Here is a 22623-nt window from a genome sequence, read left to right on the forward strand (position 1 = left end):
TCCTTTAATTAGAATCCTACACAGAATGACAAGTTTCAGTAAATTAATATAAAAGCTATCATATCTAAATCTTACAAAGCACATCTATTCTGACATATATAATATACATGCATATAGAAACAGATCTGATATATGTGTACACACACATACCAGGATCATATTGCAATTGTGCATATCTATGCCAATATGTCTATTATGCATACATGCACATATAAATATATTCATTTGCATTTTACAAAGTTTTAAACATAGCTTTTAAAGCAGCTAAGATTTAGCTGACTTCTTAGACTTGAAACTAACAGTCTTAATTTCCCAATTGCTTTGATCATTGCTTTTTTTGAGTTGTTAAGATTTATATATTAATAGTCTAATGCTCAAGAAAGATGTCAAAAATATTTTAAAACTTATTTTCTGAATAGAGACTGTGGTACCTTTAGGTAGACTGTGCAATGGTGTGATGGGGGGGCAAATATTCCTAGAAGCAGAAGGTCTAGGAAAGATGCTTTGCAAAATATGTGCACAGGGCCCTCAAATTTCATATTGGATCAATTTGAAGTTTTTCAGTAACTAAATGAGATGGTTTCCTGATTTCCACATATAATCTGTTTATTGAAACAGTTTACTTCTCACCTTTCTCAAAAGAAAATAGACTTTTTCGGGGGCAGGGTGCATGCACAGGCATGTATGCAGATAACCAGAGGTGGATTTTGGGCATCTTCCTCAGTCACTCTCCACCTCATTTTTTGAGTCAGAGTCTCTCACTGAACCTGGACCTCACTGACAACTAGACTAGTTGGACTATAGGCCCCAGTGATACTCCTGTCTCTGCTTTTCCAGTACTGGGATTAAGCCTGGCTTATTTTTTTTTTTTTAAATGGGGATCTAACTCAGGTTTTCATACATATACACATACACAGCAAGCACTTAACTGAATAAGTCAAATACTTGTGTAAGATATGTCTAGTGAAACTGTGTGCTTTGGTCACTACTTGTATAGACTAGCTGTCAAGATGAAGCAGAGAAAAAGGCAAATCCTTTAACCAGTGGAATCAGCTCTTTACTGTCAATGTCATTGCTTTTTGTCTTCCCTTTTGAGCTGCCAGGGATTAAGAGAAAAGAACATAAAACCTGAAGAGATTTTAAGGAGAGTGGTTTGGCAGAAGAGTTAATATCCGGTGTGTTGGAATGTTAGTGATTAAGCAGCTTCAACACTGTGATGCTGACTATAAAATAACACCCAGAAATTTGCCCTTGCATGCCACTGTAACATGCAGCTACAGGTTTATCAGCATCAGTAATGGCCTAGATTTCCTGTGGTGTGCCTAGGGTCAGCTATTTCACCAGATTACCCACCCCTAAAAAAAATTCTGTTTAACGAATTTCTGTGAAGGAAAGTTTCTTTGACATAGTAAGATCATAGAAGAAATTTAATCAAGAAAATTTAACAATTCTCAACTCAGCTAGATTTCTTAAACAACACTCTGCTTTGTCCTGGTCAACAAGCCAACTGTTTGCATTGTTTTGCTCTAATCCTCCATGATGGCACAATGTCTTACCTTCTTTCATGAAGTATATCATGGTATCTGAAATAACAGGATATCTTGAGTGTTAAAGGCACGAAATGAACTGCTTATGCTGGTTAGATTTGTGGCAAGCTTTGTATTTGGCAGCTTTTTGAATAGTTAAACTTCTCTGATGCTCTTCTTGTTGTATGCATCAAGCCAATAGGACACACAGGGTGGCACAGATAATCATAAACTTCGACTTCCCCATTCACTCTCTGCTTTGTTTCTCAGTGTCAAAGTGAGTGGAAGAGGCTGCTGGTTAGTAGCAAAAGCTCACCAGCCAATAGGATTTGGACTGAAATTTTTCTGCTTACAATTCCTTAGCAAACATACAACTTACTAAACATTCCAGAGCTCCCATCAATTGGTATTAAATTGAAATATTAATAAAATCAGGCACTTGAGTCCTGAAAATACTTACCTAATGAGTTAGCACAATGCTAGACTATGCTCCAGGCTAGTAGATACAACCTGGCATTATTACGTGCTTGTATCAGCTTCTTGGCAAATATAATTGATTATTGCAATTTCACTGTCTTCTCTTTTTTAAGAAAAACTTTACTTTTTGAGAATTTCATACATGAGTGCACTGTATTTATATTCCCTCTCTTCCCTCCAACTCCCGTGACCCCCTCCCTTTTGGATTCATGACCTCTTTTATTATAATTATTGTTATCACACACATACAACCTATTGAGTCCAATTAGTGTTGCACATATATGCATATGTTAAGGGTTGACCACTTAGGATTGGACAATCTATCAGGGCTGTTAATTAAATTATAGCCAATTACACACTGTTTTTAAATTTTTGAAAGATTAATGTAGCTAATATTTATGCAGTATTGATTATAAGCTATAAACTACATACAGTAGGAAGTGGTTTGGGTAATATTAGGTACATTATTCTATCTCAAGTAATATTTCATTAATTCATTAAAGTAAACATCATTATCTTAATTTTACTGATGAAGAAACTGAGGCCTACAGATATTAAACTACTTTCTTCTGATTGCACAACTAAAGCAGGATAGAATCATGATACAACAATGTGTAAGTTTCTTGGCTATATTAAATGTGTTCTTAATCTCCATTTTCTCTAATAGGGTCTTTTATTCATTCTATGAATATTTGGTGACTTTCTTCAATATCTAAGGCATTACTTTTCCTCTGTATTCTATAAATATTTCAAAGATCAAGTGATATTCTGTCTAATAAGATCTAATTTCATTTTCTAGAATAACAACAGTTTTGAAATATATACCTTACTTATCCTGTTTTAAATCAGTATCTATTCAATCACTTGGCAAAAATAATGTTTGTCTCAAGAACATTATGTTAAGTGCTAGCTACATTTTGTTCCTTTCACCTAAATACTTTGTCTTTCAAAAGTAATAAAACAATAAAAACATTCATTATAATTTTTTAGTATCAGTTCTATAATATAAATATTTGATATACTTTTGAAAATTAAGGTTTAGGGCTGGAGAGATGGTTCAGCAGTTAAGAGCACTGACTACTCTTGCAGAAGACCTGGGTTTGATTCCCAGCACCCATGTGGCCAACACTTCTCAACTCCAGTTACAGAGGAATCTGATGCCCTTTTCTGACCTCGGGGCATTGCGCAAGAGGGAAGCACTCATATACATGCAGACAATACACTTACACACATAAAAAAAAAAATTATATCCTTTAAAAATTTAAAAGAAAATCAAGGTTTAAATGATTGTATAAAAACTTTCATTGTTGAATCTAATGAACCTTCACAAATGAAAAAAAATTTAAATATTTTGTTATTTTCATTTTATGTCTATGAGTATATTGCTTGAATATATGCAAGTGCACCTGTGTTGGGCAATGCCCGTGGAGATCAGAAGAATGCATTAGATCTTCTGGAACTGGAGTTACAGATGATTTTTAGCCAACATTTATTGAACTCGGGCACTGTGCTAGATAGCTTTAGTGTCAACTTGACACACCTGGGTTGAGGAAGCCTCAATTGGGGAATTTCCTTCATTGTGCTGGCCTGTGGCCATGTCCATGGGGCACCTTCTGGATTACTGAGTGATGTGGGAGGGCCCAGACCACCGTGGGTGGTGCTATCCCTGGGCAGATGGGCCTATGTTGCATAAGAAAGCAGGCTGAGCAGGGGCCAGGGAAGCAAGCCAGTAAGCAGTGTTCCTCCATGGCCTGTGCTCCAACTCCTGCTTCAGGTTCCTGCCTTGAGTTCCTGCCTTGGGCTCCCTGATGAATTGTGACCCAGGATATGTAAGATAAAATAAGCCCTTTCCTCCCCAAGTTGGTATTGGTCAGAATATTTTGTCACAGCAATGAAGAAACAAACTAGGACAGGTACTCTGCAAGAGGAGCCAGTGCTCTTAACTGCTGAGCTATCTCTGCAGCCCCAAAATTTTTTACATGCATGTTTTTGTCTTCATATATGTGAATGCACCCATGTCATGCAATGTCCATGGAGGCCAGAGGAAGGTACTGGGAACGAAACCCGGGTCCTCTGAAAGAGCAACCAGTGCTCTTAACCACTGGGTCCTCTCTCCAGCCCCTACAAATGAAATTAAAAAAAATAACAACAGCAGTTCAGGAGATCCCAATGAGCTCATTTAAACAGACACCCCTTTCTTTCATATTCTTGGACTCTGTATTAAATATGAGACTGTCATTGTAGGACTTAACAGGCGTTGTTTTCTTCAAAACAAACTGGTCTTGTTTCGTTGCTATTTTTTGTTTGTTTGTTCATTTTTTAATGCTGGAAAATCTTTGCTACTCCAAAGATTTTTAATCAGTGAACCATTCATTATAACCATATGGGATGGAAAAAATAGAGCTGAGAAATGAGGGAGAAAATCACATTTGTATTCAACTCCTTGACTTTTAGTTATTAAACAGTCATTATGAAGACACTAGTCATTCTTTTTGCCCTCAAAAGTAGCTAGCACTTTTTCTTCTTCCCCATTCACCACTGTGGATCAAATTCAAGAGGGTAATAAGATATACAATTTCCAAATTCAATAATATATTTGGCACACCATTTCATTCTAGAAATTCCTCTTTGCTTTCACTTGATGGATGATAGAAAGCATCATTTTCCTAGTAAATGAGGTATAATTCAGAGAACACAGGGGGTCACAATTCTCACCAGTGGTTAAAGATGTATTGCGTTGTTATAGGGAAGATGAGTCACAGAGTTATTATTGTTTCCTCACTCATTATTGAATTCCAATTGTTTTGTGCTGAAATGTTTTTAGAAGGATTTTTACCTCTCACACTTGGACAGCCTCACCTGACTTGCATTAATAAGAGACTCTGAAACATTATAATGGTCAACAGTTGGTTTTCAATGGATGAACTTTAACCACAGTCACTTTTCCTTTGGATCAAGCCGCACACTTGACAACTGAGGTTAGCCAGTGCTTCTATTTAAGAACACTTGAGCGGCTTTTCGGTGTTACATTTCAGTTTGTACTCTGCCTGAAGTTTAAGACTATAAGCCTTCTGGAAAGAGTATGTGGATTTCTGAAGGTTTCTATTTTACTCGGGAGGTAATGGTGCCATGGAAATTTCAGCTGCCCTGTTGGAGAAAAGCTGCCTTTAAGCCACTTCACAGTTATGCACATTCCTGAAGGGCCCGAGATGTTAACTATTCTTCTAATCCCTAGGAAAGAATGCTACAAGGATGTTTGGTGGGTCATATTATAGAGTGGATAAGTTATTTGATGATGCACATAACTTAAATCATCTTAAATAAACTGGGATGATTTAGCTTTAAGTATAATTTTCTCCTTTAACTTGAATAAAATGTTACCTAATGTCTAGTTTAGGAAGATTCATGAAAGTATCTAGTTAGAGGATGGGCCCCAGGAGAATCTTAGCCCCTCTACCATTCTAGCCTCCTCTCTCAGCTTCTTCTCAAATACTCTTAAACCAGAAGAATTAGTTGTCAAACTCCTTTCCCACAGAAACAAATAGGCTTCACATGATCAAAAATTTACATAACATTCAATTTGCCATATATTCTGTAGCCCCAGCTGATCTGGAACTAGCTATGTAGACCAGGTTGGTCTTGAACTCACAGAGATCTGCCTGCCTCTGCCTCCCAAGTGCTAAGACTACAGGCGTGCACAACCACACTGGGCCTCTTAATCTATATTTTAACTGACCTTTTTTAAAGATCCACTGAAATATCTTTCGGTAATAACAATTTAGTGCTTTAAGAATAGCTTCTTTCTGTCTGGCTTGTTATAATTTGAACACTTCCAGTCTAGCAAGCCCACTGTTTACTTTGTAGCATTGCTAAGGGATGACTGGAAAGAATGATTCTTCCTCCTGCAGCTGACAAAAAACAAATGACAAAAGTTCCTCACAGTTCATAAGTCCTTTTCTCCTGAGCGTGGATTAGGAGATAGAGCCATTTGACTGTCACTGAGAAATATCTCTCTCCAGGTTAGAAAATGTGCTCGGTTTGCGAAGGTTGTTGCAGAGAGCCATTGAATCCCATGGAGACAGTGAGGATGTCCACTGCTTAGCCCACATCAAGGAGGCAATCCATCTTTTCTGGTATTTCCATCATTTGCTAATGATTCTTTCATGTGCTTAATTCAGTAAAGACATTAGAAAGTTTGAATAAAACTGTGATTTTGGATACATGGTTTGAAAAAATATGGCATTCATTTCTTTCCCCGTTTACATCAGCTACTCAGCCATTTATCTGTATTTCTAATAGCCACACTTCAGTGTTTGATAAAAATTAAACTAGGCTTTTTTAATTTCACATTTTAAACTTTTCATCTTTTTCTTTATATTCAACTTGATTTTATCTCCATTTCTTCAAAACGTGTATGCTTTGCCTTAAATTATGCAATTCCTATGGGCTGACCTCTAACTTTTCCCTTGCTAAATTGTAAAACAGCAGCTATCACAAAACTTGGTCATTTTTAGTTTAGCACTTTATGAATTTCTATGTGTTTGCTTTATTTTTTTTACCTATGAAAGGCTTGGGTCTTCTCAATTATATCTCCTTTTATTCAAGTTATATATTATAATATGGTAAATATATAACATTTAACAGAGTGTGAATGGAAAAATATATGCAGATTATATATATAGATATAGATATAGTATATCTCATAAATGTTCTAGGAGGTAAACATATAGCGTATAAGGATGTGCCAGGATTAGAGTATCAAAATATTTATTGAGCTGAGTTAATTTAGAATTATTTCAGTTATATCAATAAATAATACAAGTATCTAATTTTAGTATTTTAATACCTTCTCAAAGAAAAATTAACACAAAACAGGTTAAAATTATTTTTCATTCTTTTATAGTCTTTGTTATTTGAACAATTTATGATTATGAATTGATCGTGCCATTTTTCAAAAAGTTTCATAGAAGTGAGAATACCATTATGTGCCTTTCCTACAAATAAAATGTTTTAAGTTAAAATGATATTTAGCTAACGCTTTCAGTAAGAGATTATGGCTTAAAGGTGACAGACTGATAAATGAACAAGTTAGTATGGAGTAATGGTAGGGACTAGATAATGTTTGAGCACTATGAACACAAACACATACAGAACTGGGAGAGAGAATATAAATACCATGAGCACAATCTTAACTGACACATGTCAGGCAGGACTGCTCTTAGCTATATACTCTCCCCCGAACTCTCATGGCATTTTGTTTACTTTATGAAATACCATTTACAGTGTCTTTAATTGTCTATTTATCTCTTTCTCACACTTTAAGGAAGAGATTATGGGTTTTGATATATTTTTATGTTAACACCTTGCACAGTGAATTGGTTTTGGATATACACAGTGTTTTGTGAGAGAGACAGAGAGAGAGAGACAGAGAGAGAGAGACAGAGAGAGAGAATGAATTACTAAAGAAAAGAAGGAAACAAAATGTATAAGAAGTGCATTCCTTGGAAAACTAATCCCTCTTAAAGCTACTGCAAGCTAAGTCGGGTTCATTAGCTCAAAAAATATTGCATTTCTCCAAGGAAAGAAGAAAAAAGGTATTAATACATTAAAATCTGACTGTCATTTCTAAACTTGGAACTTTGTTCTCAAATTTCATTTTAATACAAGAGATTACAATAGTCTCTTCTAGAAAGGATGTTCTAGCACGCTAAAAAAATAAGAGATTGGACTAAATTAAAATATCTTGTCAGTATAATATGATGTCTTTTGTCATTTAAGACCAGTTCTATTGAGTTCAGTTATTCCTATGTAGAACTATCTCAACAAGTTCAGAAAATATGCCCCAAATCTGTTCAGGATGTTTTTATTCATTTTAAGTGCTATTAAAGAAAGAAGTCATGGTACAGATATGCATCCTGAAAGTTTCCATTGCTGAAATTTTGAGACATGTTCATGTCATAATGAATCTCAATAAAAGTCAAAGAAAACCACATGAAACAAATTAGTAGAATGTATAACTGTTCTGATGTTGCTGCCATACACTGTAAAATTTAGTTCCTAAAGTTGATAGAAACCTAGGATGTTTTTTATTGATAGAGAATAAAAAGACATAATGTGGTCTAGGGGTGTGGTCTAGTGGCAGTGCATTTGTATATCATGTAACATATATGATGTTCTGTGCTCCATCCCAGCACCACAAGAGATATAAACAAAACATATATTGTTAGATCAAATTACAGGCTCCTCTTATACCTGGTTACACTATTCTTTCAAACAAAAACTGCTCTTGACATTTCACTTGAGGTGGCACATAACATTACAGGATTACTTTCAGGTGTTAAAGTAGGATTACTTTCAGGTGCCAGCCACAGTATGACAAAAAATAACTGTATGCTTAATGGCAACCATGATACCAAATGCCATTTCTAAGACTTATGAAGTAGAAGCATAGACATAAATCTACATGAATTTTGTATTCCACATGAAGACTGAGCCATGAAAGCCAGATGCACTTCAGTGTCCCCAGATTATTCCTAAAGTCAGCTGACAGAAATACCTTACTTTAAGGTATTTTCCACAAGCCAAAGTTTTGTCCATGCCCTTGAAGGCTCAGAAACATAATCTAATTTGAAGCAAACTAATGCTTCAAAGATGGATGTACAATCCCCCCAAAGTAATGAACAAAATAATGAACATTGATATCAAGATATAAATATACTATTTTATAGTAGGTGTTAAAAATCCCATATGTACTAAAACACTCAGGAGGATCGCCAGTAAACTGTATTATAGTGGGTAGCCAAATCATAATCAGAAATCTAACTGGTGATAAGAAAAAAATAACAGAGAAAAGACATACATTACATAAATGCAACAAAATAGCTTCACTATGCCCTGACTTCCCTTGGCATTTTACTTTGATGGTGAAGATAGGTGGCCCTATAGACTCACTCATGGCTAAGAACCTACCTGCATGATCACATTGACTTGTGTGGTTGGTCAATCTCTGTTCTGATTGACATATTAATGCCTAATTCTGAAGATACATAGTTACTCTAAAATAATAACTGCCATCTATGCAAATGTTAGTTAAAGGCATTAAAGATGCCTCATTCTTCTATTATTTATTTGATTTTTGTTATTATTTCTTTTATTTTTATTTTTGAGAATTTCATACATGAGCATTGTCTTTGCATTATTTCCATCTCTTCTAGTCTCTTACCAACTCCTCCCTTATCCCTCCAGTCCCTTGCAATTTCTTGTACTCTTCTTTATTATTGCTACATATATCTACATATTTTATAGTACCTTCATCTTTTCTTACTCATGTTAAACTGAGTAGTAAAAGAAATATTTTGTTGTGAAATTTTCATATATATTTATTATTTTTATTCACCTTTTCACTTTCCATTTCCCTCTATTTATGATCCTTTCCTGTCTACAAATAGGCTCTCTGTCTTCATGACACATGTATTCTGCACTGTCTCTTCCTTTTTCTTGCACATTGCCTGTGGGCTTCTTTCTCCTCTCAGTCCCCTTTCTACTTTTGTAACACACACACACACACACACACACACACACACAAACACACAGACAGACAGACACACAGACAGACACACAGAGAGAAAGAGAAATTTAAGTAGGACTTTATGTGGAAAGATTGCAACAGTCTTCCCATTGTGTCATTCTAAGAATTGTTTATATAAAAATCTATCTTAAATTGTGGTTTCATTCACATTCTTTTTTATTTTTCCAAATTTATTCATACCAAAACTCTCATGACTCCTGTTAGCTTCAAAGACAAATCCAAATTGCTCAAACTGATACCCAAATTATTTCATATCTGAGTTTAGTTTATTATTTTTCTACTGTACAAACCCTTCAGCCAACTCACTCTCTCATGTGCACCTCTAAATTCATGCCTCTTCTCACTCTTGAGATCAAGTCAACATCTGCCTCTTCTGTGAAAAATCTCTGAAAGTCTAAGTATGAAAATGATGCCTTAATTCCTTAGATTCATTTTCCATCAGTATAACAAAAAGTGTACTAGTATATAGTGTATCTCTTCTGTGTAGATCTCCTGTGCTAAAAACTACTTATGGGCAAGAACAACACATTTGCCCACTTTCTATCTTATCTTCATATCAAGTGACTTAAGAAACCAATGCTTAGAACTGCCATCGTTTACTAGAATGTAAAACTTCTGAACTTCTTCAAAGTCTAAGATTGAATTTGAAAAATGTTGCCCTTAAGGGAGGAGGGAAGCTGCCTCTTGCTGTGTCCTTGAGATATTTATTGGTAATTCATCTCCCCTTCCCTGTCTTTGGAATGATTTACCCAAATGAATGTACTCCTCCACATCCTTTTTGTGGTTTTTTTCACTATTTAATATAATAGCTGGAAATAATTTTCAATTCGTCTTAGTCTCACAGATAATCTCAAAGTATAGTGCAAATTTAAAAATAAACCTATCTTCTGATAGATGTTCTAATCAGAGTATTTAACAACAGTGATATAGGAAGTAAATAAAAGAAGAACAAAGAATAAGTCCCTTCAGTGAGATGGTATGATTAAGAAGTCTTCAGAGATGAAAAGTTAGGATTATAAATTTCAGTGGACTTGTACAGGTATAAAGAAGAAAATATTTGAAGCTATTTTATGACCGATTAACTTTTCAGGCTTCTAGTGTGTAATCACACCTTGATTCCAAGCTGAATTTCACAGGGTTTAACAAACAACAAAATACCTTACATTTGTCTAATACAATGAGCTACTTCAAAATAGTCACTCGGTAAACAGTTTATTTCCTACTAGAAGGGTTATTGCTCATGGAAAGACATTGAGAATGTTGCCAACAAGGTCTCCTGCTATTATGAAAAAAAAGAAAATGCAAACAACAGCTCTTACTTCATGGAATTTGGCAACTACACCCCAAGAATATTAGGAAGCAATTTGGCTAAGCCTTGAAAGTAGGGAAAAGAGCTTAAGTCACAATGGAATGACAGCCAGCATCAATCAGGAAGAGGAAATTGCTTGTTTAGCAAAGAGAGTGAAACCTGATTAGACACTATTAGATACGAACAAATAAGAAATGGTTTAATTATAATTTCACAAAGGAAACTAGAGAAGTAATAATTTCCTGGGGAAAGAAGAATTCTCCCTTAAAAGTAGGAGAGTAAGAGTTTTTGTACAGTGATTTATTCTCCTAATGTTAAAATATAGAGAGAATGTTAGACATTTATTTCCAAGAAATCTGGTTTGTAATTGTGAGTATTCCTTTTCTCTATTCTAACTAGGATAAAATTCCAGAATTTTAATATATTTGAAATAGAATCAGAAGACAAGAAACATGAGATCTATCTCATATATTCTTGGAAGTTGCCTGCACTAGCACACCATGACCAGTCTAAAAGAGGATGACTGCCTCTCTTGCCTGTCAATATGTATGGAAAGGGGCTTCTAGTCTCCTCTACCACCCTTGGGAGTAAGGAATCATATTTCTTCTTTTTAGTCAATATTTCTTGTTTTATGTAAAATCATTCTCATAATACAGTCATAAGATCTGACTCTTAAGTAATGAACTACAGAGTTCCTGTGAAAAAATTTGCCACATTTAATCTTATAGTTTGTTTAGTCATGTCTAGAAGTGTGACTTTTATTTTAAAATCTAATTTGCTCTGCATTTGGGTACACAAGTATGGCATTTACCAAGTGCATTTTTCATTTTTGGTTGTTACATAGCAAAGATGATATCTCTAAATACAGTCATACTAGGTCTGAATCAGTGCTGGAGGTAAACAGTTGCCTGTTTCCTATAAATTTAATTTTCCCTATGAGAATGTCATGTAACACTTAGATTTTCCTCACTTTAAGTTAGTGCATTAATTCTTCACTTGGTACATGAACAACTCTCCTTGGGGGAGGGAGGTTTCTCTGTCACAAACCACTGAACATTCTCTACCTTTGTTTGGCTTCCCCATGTACCAACAATAGCCTAGAGTTTAAAATGAATTAATGCCTTAAATTGAAAAATGTAGGAAAATGGATTATAACTAATAAGCTTAAAATAGTCTTTGTAAAAAAGCTACTTTTCTCATTGTGTGATGTTTTAATTATGAATATTTAAATTGCCTGAATATTAAATTTGGCTATATAATGTTTATGAACACCTTAGTTAATTCCATATGAGATATGGAAGACTATAAGAAGCTAAATGCCACATTTCTGCCCACCATGTGAACAGCTTTATTATCTAGAATAACAATTCAATAGAATGTAAATGGTTTTATGACCTTTAAATCTATGAGTATTATTATTATTTTCCATTTTATCTCATGTTTCAGTTTCTTCTAAAACCATGATTGCACTTGTCTGAACATATATCAAATGTATTCATTCATGATTTCATTTTTCATTAAACAAATTTTCACAAACTGGACAAAAATATCAACCTCTTTAGGAAAGCATTTGCTTTCTTGAACATTTTCCTAAACATTTCTATCATTTCTCTTTTATTTTAGAATCAAAGCACAAAATTGTATGAAATGCAATTCTGAAATTCTCCACTTTTAATAACAATTATTTCATTTTATTTTAATAAACTTTTTTTAGTACTGGGGATCAAATTTAGGGCCTTAGGCATACAAGGTGATTGCCCCACATCAGAGCTACATCCCCAGTCCTCCTTTCTCTTTTTATTTGCAGACAGGGTCTTACTAAGTTACCTAGGCTGCCCTTAAACTGTAGACCAAGCAGGCCTTAAATTTACAGTCCTCCTGCCTCAGTTACCAGTGTTGCTGGGATTCCAGATTTGCACCACCAGGCCTGACATAACTAATTTTTTTTGCTTACTACTGAATTTTAATATAAATAAATTATACAATTCAGGTACATAAAATGGAATACTTCCATAGGCAAAGATAAAGGGACAGGTATACATTGCCCATACTTTTTCCTGCATTCCACTCTTCTGGCACCTTGATGTGTTCACTAACTCAGAAACACCATTTGGCCATTTGCAACTGAACTCACTCTGGAATACCCTTTCCCCATATCTGTAGGTTTTAGGTAGAAGAACAATGGGAAATTCCAACCATTCAATTTTATCAGCTTTTATGGCGACTAGCCTCATTCCTCAAGTTCTATGAAGACTTCAACACTAGCTATTTAACTACAAACTCTTATGCATAAATCAAATTTGACCGTTTTATTGATAACTTCTTTTGTTAGTGAATTCAAAAGTTGATGACCAGTTAAAAATAAGATGTTTCTCCCAAACTCTGTGAAAGTGTTCTTTCAAATGGCTTTTTAAGCTAAATATCATCAGGGGTAGTTCTTCATTCGTGTAATCACAGCACTTGGGGGAGCAAGGCAGGAGAATTACCATTAGCAAGGTCAGCCTTGTCTACCAAGCAATTTCCAGTCTGGACTAAGACCCTGTGTCTGAAAACAAAACAGCAAAAAAACCCCAGTAACTTTGACTTTTTTCTTCATTACTCTTCTGCATCCTTTTTCTTCGTGATCTCCCTCACTCCTTTCTGTCATAATCTAAGTTTTCACTCATTCCCTCCAACCACTCCTGAGCAAGCTACCTTTAGGCAGGCCCTCATCTGTCACTCTCTTACAATATTTTATATATAATCAAATATTTTATTTTAAAGGATACAATGTTAACACATGTTAGAGGACAAGTGAACTAAAATCAGTTACCTATAAATTAGTTTATGAAATCATGATGTGTTGAATGAGATATTTAAAGTTTTAAATAATTATAACTAGGAAAAGATAAATAATGCTATATTTACATAAAAACCAAACTTTTACACTGAAATGTACTTTTTTTTTTTAACCATGAAGCTGATGAGGTAAGTTGTTACAAGAATTTTCCTCCACTGGTTTACAAAAAAATTCCATAAAGGAAACATGTGATGTTTTCTTGGATTGCGGATCAAATGATACTTGACACAACTTGAAACAGGAGAGTGGTATCATAAACATACCTTGTCCTTGGGTTACTCCATAAAATTCAGCTGCTATCCTTGCGGCTTCCTTGCGATTGCCTTTCACGATGTAGAAATGACTAAGGATGGCAAGACTGATTTTCACAAAAAGCTTAAAACAGAAAAGAGAAAGTATCGTAAAGTAGACATTGGATAACTGCTGAGCAAACGGTCGGCTTTCTTCTAACACCGACATCGCTGCAGAGAAATTTGCCACGGCCCTCAGTCAGAGCCAAGTCTCAACTCTGTCTGGCTCTGTTCTGAGATGCTCTTGAACAGCTGGTCCTGAGGAAAGAAAATATCAACTGGTAATGATGTCTACAGCTCAAATTATTTATACTGTCCACAAAAGTTCTTCGCCAGCTCCTATTGGTCTGACAATATTCCATGGAAGTAACTGAATCAGGTTTCGCAAGCCTCCTGACTTTCCATTCTCAACATAAAATGATACAGCACCTTTCTGCTCCTGATTCAGGAGCCAAATATTCAAATAAATAATGCCAATGGTTCTCTTTTCCATTATCTAATTACCTAGAACAAATAGGGGCCAGCGAGATGGCTCAGTGGGCACCAAGCCTGAGACCTGAGCTTCATCGTTGGGACCCACATCGTGGAACAAGAGAGCCTCCTCCCACAAGTTATTCTCTGACCTTCACACGTGTTTCAATAAGTGCACGTGCACACATTAACACAAATAAATTAAAATGTGCTAAAATAAAAAGAAAATCGAAAGCATTTGTGTTTAGGATCCCCATGGTTCATATGATATTCCTAACACTGAAGAAAAGTTAAGTCTTTCAATTCAAGGATGCAAAATTGTCCTATTTGTAGACCATGAGCTAAATCAGCAAAGAAGCCATAAACTGGACCTTAATGACTACCCACTGAATTAACTAATTTTATTATTGATTTCATTATTGTTATTAAAAACTTAATTTCTTACAGTGCTTAGGCCTATCAGTGACTAATAAGGTTATACTGTTATTCACCCACTGAACATTTTAAATCACCTATTCTTTTCTAGATGCTGGGGTGTCCAAGATGAATTGTGATAGTCCCTGCCACCAGGACACCGTCATTGTAGAGGATAAAATGCAAAAAGTCAGATCAATACAATAAGGTACAGACAGGATATCATGGCAGCACAAAGCAAAAGAGCCTACTCATGGTGAGAACTCAGGGAAGGCTTCCTGGGAGAGGTGGCATACACAAAGAATTGCCAAGTAAATTCTGCTGATGCATAAAGGCTGTCCAAAAATAAAGTATTAGAAATCTAGTTGTGCTAGGCCTAAACTACATTTTAGACCTATAATTGTGCATAATCCTAATCTTATCTATTCATGAATGAAGTATGACTGTACAAATAAGCATCCAAAAATAAAGTATTATAAATCTAGTTGTGATAGGCCTAAAAAATATTTTTAGACCTATAACTGTGGATATTCCTAATCTGATCTATTCATGAATGAAATATGACTGTACATATAAGCATCTTTGGGCACACAGACATTTAAACTATAGTTTAAAGTGAAGTAGAATCAATTAGGAAGAAAAGTAATGCAAATCAAATTTGTTTTTTATACATTTCTTTATACTCATTTCTATTTTTCTTCTGAGGTAATATTTTCCCACTTAAATTGAACAAATATGCCCCAATACAGCATGTCATATTATACATCATTTATTTGTATCACCAGGTTTAGAACCTGCTAATTTTTTGATTACTTTTCTGTTTGTTTATTAGGGTTTTTATTTTGTTTTCTTTTGCTTTTGAGATAGAGTCTCCCTCTAGCCCCATCTGGCTGGGAACTTGACTAAGCTGGCCTTAATCTCATAGAGATCTACCTGTCTCTGCCTCCCAAGTGCTAGGATTAAAGGCATGCACCACGATACCTGACTCTTGGGATAATTCATAATTATTCTGATAAATGATAAGTTTCAGAATAACAAGAACAAAGACAGATGAAAAAACAACAGTGGCTCTAGTTAGAGAAAAGAGTTTATCAGTGATAGCTCATTCTGGTAAGTGTTCTTTTTCATGCTGTGTATCACATCTGATTATTCTGATTTAGATAAAACATTTCTGACAAGGGAGACATAGTCATTAAATAAATGTGTCAAATAAAACAGGCCATTCCTGTCCCTAGTGAATGTATTGATCCTTGAAACATAAAATAGATCAATATATTAGAAAGGAATTACCAGGCTCTTTGATAATGGCTCTTGATTTAGATTTCAGAAGCAACACTGGTAGAACAAATCCCATCAGACCCTTGTGTCATTTGGGACACAGTGAAAATTACTGAAGATAAGTTAACAATGTGTTCCTCTTGAGCACTGAAGTGAAACTGTGTCAAGTAAATGAACTCATCATGGTTACCTTCTGATGAGTCTTCTCTTGGCATGTGTGATGCCTGGCCACACACTGGAGAGGAGCCTATGGACAGCTGGGCCATCACAATGCTCTGAGTCACAGTGTGACTTCCACTTCCGAGCTTCAGCATCATAAATAAACTTGCCTTAGTCACATCTAAGTGCCTTTCTAAGGTTTCACTCCTTTCTCTTTACCAGTAAGAGCTATTATAAATAATTGTCTCCACATCAGCTACTCAGCAGCCTGGATTCTTTTAGTCTAAGAAACATTTCTATTCACTAGGGCTGTCGTCATTGGTTCCCTAAGTTTAAATTCTTACTGTTTTACTAGGAGAAAAATATTCTACACAATATTTAGAATTTTATTTTCAGACGTCAGATTTTGTTTTTATAAATTCCTTTAGTGTCAGTCCTTTGTAGAATTGTAATATTTTCTCAGCCAAGTTTGTCCTTTATGTTAGTCTATTAGCTAATTAATTTTAAAGCTCAATAAACTAACTCATGGTAAATGAACTCATAAATACAAATCTGATGATTCATTTTCACGTTAAAATCTCTTCCAAATACCATATTAAATAACTATAATAATAAAACACTATGAAAAGTATTCGTATATCCATTTTCCAGGCGTTAGTATTTTCTTTTTAAAAATATTAGTAGAGAACTAGGGAGATGGCTCGATTGCTAAAGTCCTTGCCGTACAAGCACAAGGACTTGATTTTGATCGCCGGCACCCACATCAAAAAGCTGGCATGAGGCATGTGCTTGTGATCCCAGGGCTGGGGAAGTAGAGACAGGAGGATTTCTGTGGCTTGCTAGTGAGAAAGCCTAGCCAAATTGTCAAGGCTCAGATCCCAGTGAGACTGCCTTGTAGCTAGGAATTTAGGTAGTTTATTGCAATAAACATTTTTACTGTTACAATACTGAGGCATCCTTTGTTGAGCAGCTCAACTTTCCTAACATCACTAATTTTGATCACTCAATCAAACCAAAGAATCACTCAGAGAAATTGAACCCAACATTGTGTTAGTAGGATGGAGAATGTGAGAGTTCAAAACACAGAAAGAAAATATGTATGGAGGGTTAGTCTATGCTACTAGCTATAAGCTACACACACACACACACACACACACACACACACACACACACACATTTGCTTTCTTACTGTATCAAAGGAGAATTACTTTTCTTCATATTTTAAAGATGAGAAAAATTGGACCCAGAAAGCTCTAGTGACCTACAAAAATTAACTGTGAGCAACAGCATGCTATGAACATAGTTCCAACTCTAAAAAAGATATCCAAGTTCCCTCTGACATTTTCTATCTTAAGCACTTATTGTTTGACAGAGAAAATAAAATTCATGTTGATAGAGATTGAAATAGTAAGAAATAGTCACACACAAACACACACATACACACACAAACACAAATACTACATATAAGATTATATTTAATTAGGTGTCTAAGCTAGTTAGGTAGACCATATGCATGCTATGATGACTAAATGAATTAGAACCTATGTAAGCTCAACAAATGAAATAAAGGAAAAAGAGAATGTTCATGATAAGGTGAATATCTTTGGATTATTTAAAGCTAACAGTTGATAACTGGTCCCATAAAAATAACAGAGAGGGAGCTAAGGAAAGTTGTAAGAAGTCAGTACATTAAATACATTGTGTTGAGTAGAATCAAACACAAGAGCAAAAATAACTAGAATATACAAAATGCTACTAAGTGTGAACAGAAGGGTTGGGGCAATGGCTCAGTCAGTAAAAATGTTTGTCACACAAGCATGAGGAACTGAGTTTGAATTTCCAAGTCTTTTGTATAACGCTGAGCTCGAAAGCATGTGTCTATAATCATAATGCTGAGAAAGCAGAGACAGAGGTTTGTCAACAGAAAGTCTAGCAGAATTTGTGAGTTGCAGGTTCAGTGAAAACTGTGGTGGAGGCCCAGGCACATTTAGTCACACAACGAATATCAGTCCAACCAAGTATGTTTCCTAGGCCCCTGCCTGTAATGCCTCCACAAGACCAAGCCCATCCAGAATCCCACCAAGTATGAACCAGTTAGGTGAGACCCCAAGACACTTGTCCAGATACAGCCAAAATTGTACCCAAGTGTCCCTCAAATCCATTCCTGCAGAGCCCTCACATTCCCAGGTCCAGCTTGAACTGCACTTGGCAGACTAGCTAGGTATGTCTGCCCATCTGTTTACCCCGCACTCTCCTTCCAGCCATAGGTCCAGCTGAGAGTCCCACTCACATGCTCTTTCAATGAGTATTCCCCAGATCCTTTGCTTGGCCCCTCCTTTCTATTATCAGACCCAACTGGGAGCAACATTTCTACACAATCTCCATTAATTCTGAACTGGAATCAACTTGGTCTCTCCAATGAATCAACACCAAGTTATCTGAAGGACTGATCTACAAACAAACCTACATACCTGATTTGGAATCACATAAGTTTAGACAACAGAAAAACTTCCACTCAACAAAGGCAAGCTAGAATCTCATATCAGACACATAACCAATGAAATAAAATCACATGCTCCGGCACATTGCAAAAACATTAACAATATGAAAAGCCAAGACAGCATGACCCTTCAAAACCACTAGTCCTATAGAAATGTTATCCAATGAAAATTACTTGGATGAACCTCAGGACACAGAATTTAAAAATCAAAATTATAAACATGACCAAAGTTTTTTTTTTTTTTTTTTTTTGGTCTTTTTGAGACAGGGTCTCCCTGTAGCCCCAGCTGTCCAGGAACGCACCATGTAGACCAGGCTGGCCTTGAACTCATAGAGATCCGCCTGCCTCTGCCTCCCAATTGCTGGAATTAAAGGTGTGTGCCACCACGCCCAGCCTATGACCAAAGAATTTAAGGACCTTAAAGAAGATATAAACAAACACCTCAATGAATGTAATGAGGCTAGGAAAAGATTCCTGGGTGAAATTCAAGAAAACACATTATACAGATTAATGAAATGTCAAAGATAATTTAGAATTTGAAGTGAATTAAATAAAAAGAAATATTGAAGAAATATTAAGCTGAAATGAAGATGGAATTGAAAACTTTAATAACCTAATTAGAAATTTCAGATGAAATCCTTGCCAGAAGAACGAATCAAATAGAAGTCAGAATATCAAGACTTGAGGAATTAGACCACTCAATGAAAGAGTGATAAATTAAAAACCAGAAACAAAAACACAAACAAAGAATATACAGGAAATTTGGATCACCATGAATGACCACATCTACTAATTATAGGCAGAGGAGAAGAATAATGCCAAGTCAATATCAGAGATCAGATCTTCAATAGGCTCAGAGGAAATTTCCCCAAACTAAGGAAAAACATACCCATACAGATACAAGAGACACACAGAACTCCAAATAGACAGGATAAGAAAAGAAACTCCCCACACCTTATTGTAGTTGAAACACTAAATATGCAGAACAAAGAAAGGATATTGAAAACTGCAAGAGAAAATCCACAAGTTATGTATAAAGGAAAACCCATCAAAATAACAGTTGGTTTCTCAGTTGAAACTTTGAAAGCCAGAAGAGCTTGGGATCATGTTCTCCAAGTTCTAAATGACTACAGATCAGACTTCATCCCAGGCCACTTTTCCCAGCAAAACCATTTTCCATGGTTGAAAAAGAAATAAAACCTTTCCATTATATACTGGCAAAAAGAATTCTTGTCCACCAAACCAACCTTACAGAGAATACTGAACGCAATAATTTAGTCTAAAGAGAGGAATATGCATTGCCAAGTGGTGAAAGACAGAAAACAAATGAAGGTTTGATTACGGAAATACAAAATAGGACTAAGAATACAAATAGCAAAATAGCAAAATGACAGCAGTCAAACATACCTTTCAGTAGCAACTTTAAATATTAATGATCTAAATTCCTCAATCTAAGGACAAGGGTTAATTGAATGGGTTAAACAAAACCCATATTTTTGTTGTCTACAAGAAACTCATCTTACCTTTAAATATGGGCATTACCTTGAGTTAAAGGATGGAAAAGAATATGGCAAACAAAGAGAAACAGGAAACAAGAAAATGTTCCTATCTTAATATCTAAAAATAAACTTCAAACCAAAATTAACCAGAGAAGATAAAGTGCACTCCATTCTGATCAAGGGAACAATTAGTCAAGAAGGTATCATAATCTTAAACATATATGCACCAAACTGGTACACCCAACTTCATAAAAAAAAAAAGAAAACACACTTCTGAATGACACAGATTAAAATCAACTCATTAATAGATGGTGATTTCAATACTCCACTTTCTCTACTAAACATGCTATCTGGACAAAAAGTAAACAGAGAAACATCAGAATTAAATACTCTACATCAAATGGACCTAACAGGTATCTACAGAATATTAAAGTCCACCCAAACACCAAAAACTATGCATTGTATTCATGACCAATGATAGTTTCTTTAAAATATATCACATATGGGGACAGAAAAAAATGTCAACAAATATACAAAGTAACTTTATATATCTTATATGATCACAATGAAATAAAGCTTGAAACAAACAGCAAAGGGATCTCATGAAATAATACAAACTCATGAAGATTACACAGCACACTACTGAATGATGAATGGATCAAAGAAGAAATTAAGAAGGAAATGAAAAAGAATCCTGGAAACAAATGAAAACAAAAATACAACATATCAGAACCTCTGGGGCCACAATAAAAGCATTCTTAAGAGGAAGCTTCTTTTTTAATTAAAAAAAATAATTTCATTTATTTATTTATTTTATGTGTATGCATGTATTGCCTGCATGTAGGTAAGTAAAACCGTGTCATACAATGCACGCAGAGGTCAGAAGAATCTGTCGGATCCTCTGGGACTGGAGTTATGGAGAGTTGTTAGCTGCCATGTGGGCGCTGGGATTTGAAGCCAGGTCTTCTGCAAGAACAACCAGTGTTCTTAACCACTGAGTGCAAAGTATCTACATTGAAAATAATCAGAAAAAAACACAAATGAATGACTAAATGAGGCAATTCAAGAGTTTAGAAAAACAAGAGCAAACCAACTTAATTCAACAGATGGGAAGAAATAATAAAATCTAGGGAAGAAATTCTTAAAATACAAACACACAAATAAAGCAGTGCAAAGAATCAATGAATCTAAGAGGCAGTTCTTAGAAAAGATCAACAAGATCAACAGGCCTTTAGCCCAATTAAACAAAAGAAAGAGGAGATCAATATTAATAAAATCAGAAATGAACAAAGGAATGTTGCAATGGGCACTGAAGAAATTCAGAAATTTATAAGAGAATAATCTAAAAACCTACACTATTAATTTAGAAAACTAAAAGAAATGAGAAAATGTTTAGATTCATTGAACAAAGGTAAACAAAGAAGAAATGAACAAATTGAACAGACACATAAGAAATAAGGAAATATAAAAACATGACAAAAAGTCTTCTTACTAAAAATAGCCCAGGTCCAGAAGGATTCACAGCAGAATTCTGTCAGAATCCCCAAATACAACAACAGTCAACATTTCTCAAATTATTCAGAAAAAAAGAAATAGAGCACTTCCAAACTCATTCTATGAAGTTATCATTACTCTAATATATTTAGATTTGCTCTAGTAGATTTAATATTTTGAAAATGACCATCTGTATCCTGAAGGGCACTTATTTCTTTGAGGGGTGGGGCCTACTGTAGAGAATTGACTGTGGAGAGTTAGCTATGGAGAGGGAGTTGCAGAGAGTTAGCTGAGATGGGAGGGGTATTGGTGCCATCTTGGAAGCTAGTGGTGTGGAAAAAATGGCTTAGTGTCTCACTTGCGTGGACATGAGCAGGAGCATTTACTGACCTGGGGCAAGACTGCAGGCACGGACAAAGCTAACGGGAAACTGTGGGTGGTGCAAGGAGGCAATCTGGAATAGAGGGGAGCTGAGCAACAGAGTGGAACAGAACACCAGGTATTTGCCTTTGTAAGTTACTCTATTTCCCCTACCCAGGATATAAACTATGAAAAAATCAAATAAAAGTGTGTTATATGGTTTGTCTAATAGCACCAGAAGCAAGGGACCCTGAGAGAACTCAGCCGACGCCATCCTACGAAAATCATGATATTCTTCACAGAAATTGGGGGGTGGGACCCTAAAGTTTATATAGAAACACAAAAGACCCCAGCTACCCAAAGAAATCAGGAACAAAAAGTAGAATGCTAGAGGGATTACCATACCAGATTTCAAGTTG

General features: G+C 35.4%; 1 protein-coding gene across 1 annotated transcript in view; it reads right to left on the reverse strand.

The window, feature by feature from the left end:
* The window catches only part of Asb5 (ankyrin repeat and SOCS box containing 5), a 47619-nt gene extending 33307 nt beyond the window's left edge, over positions 1 to 14312 (reverse strand). The window contains exon 1 of the mRNA XM_008847152.1: positions 14003 to 14312. Coding sequence (XP_008845374.1) covers positions 14003 to 14198 — 196 coding nt within the window. The 5' untranslated portion in view covers positions 14199 to 14312. The remainder of the gene's footprint in view (positions 1 to 14002) is intronic.
* Positions 14313 to 22623: the final 8311 nt, after the last annotated feature.

This window comes from Nannospalax galili, unplaced genomic scaffold, assembly GCF_000622305.1.
Source record: "Nannospalax galili isolate Female #2095 unplaced genomic scaffold, S.galili_v1.0 scaffold461, whole genome shotgun sequence".
NCBI classification, from domain to species: Eukaryota; Metazoa; Chordata; class Mammalia; order Rodentia; family Spalacidae; genus Nannospalax; species Nannospalax galili.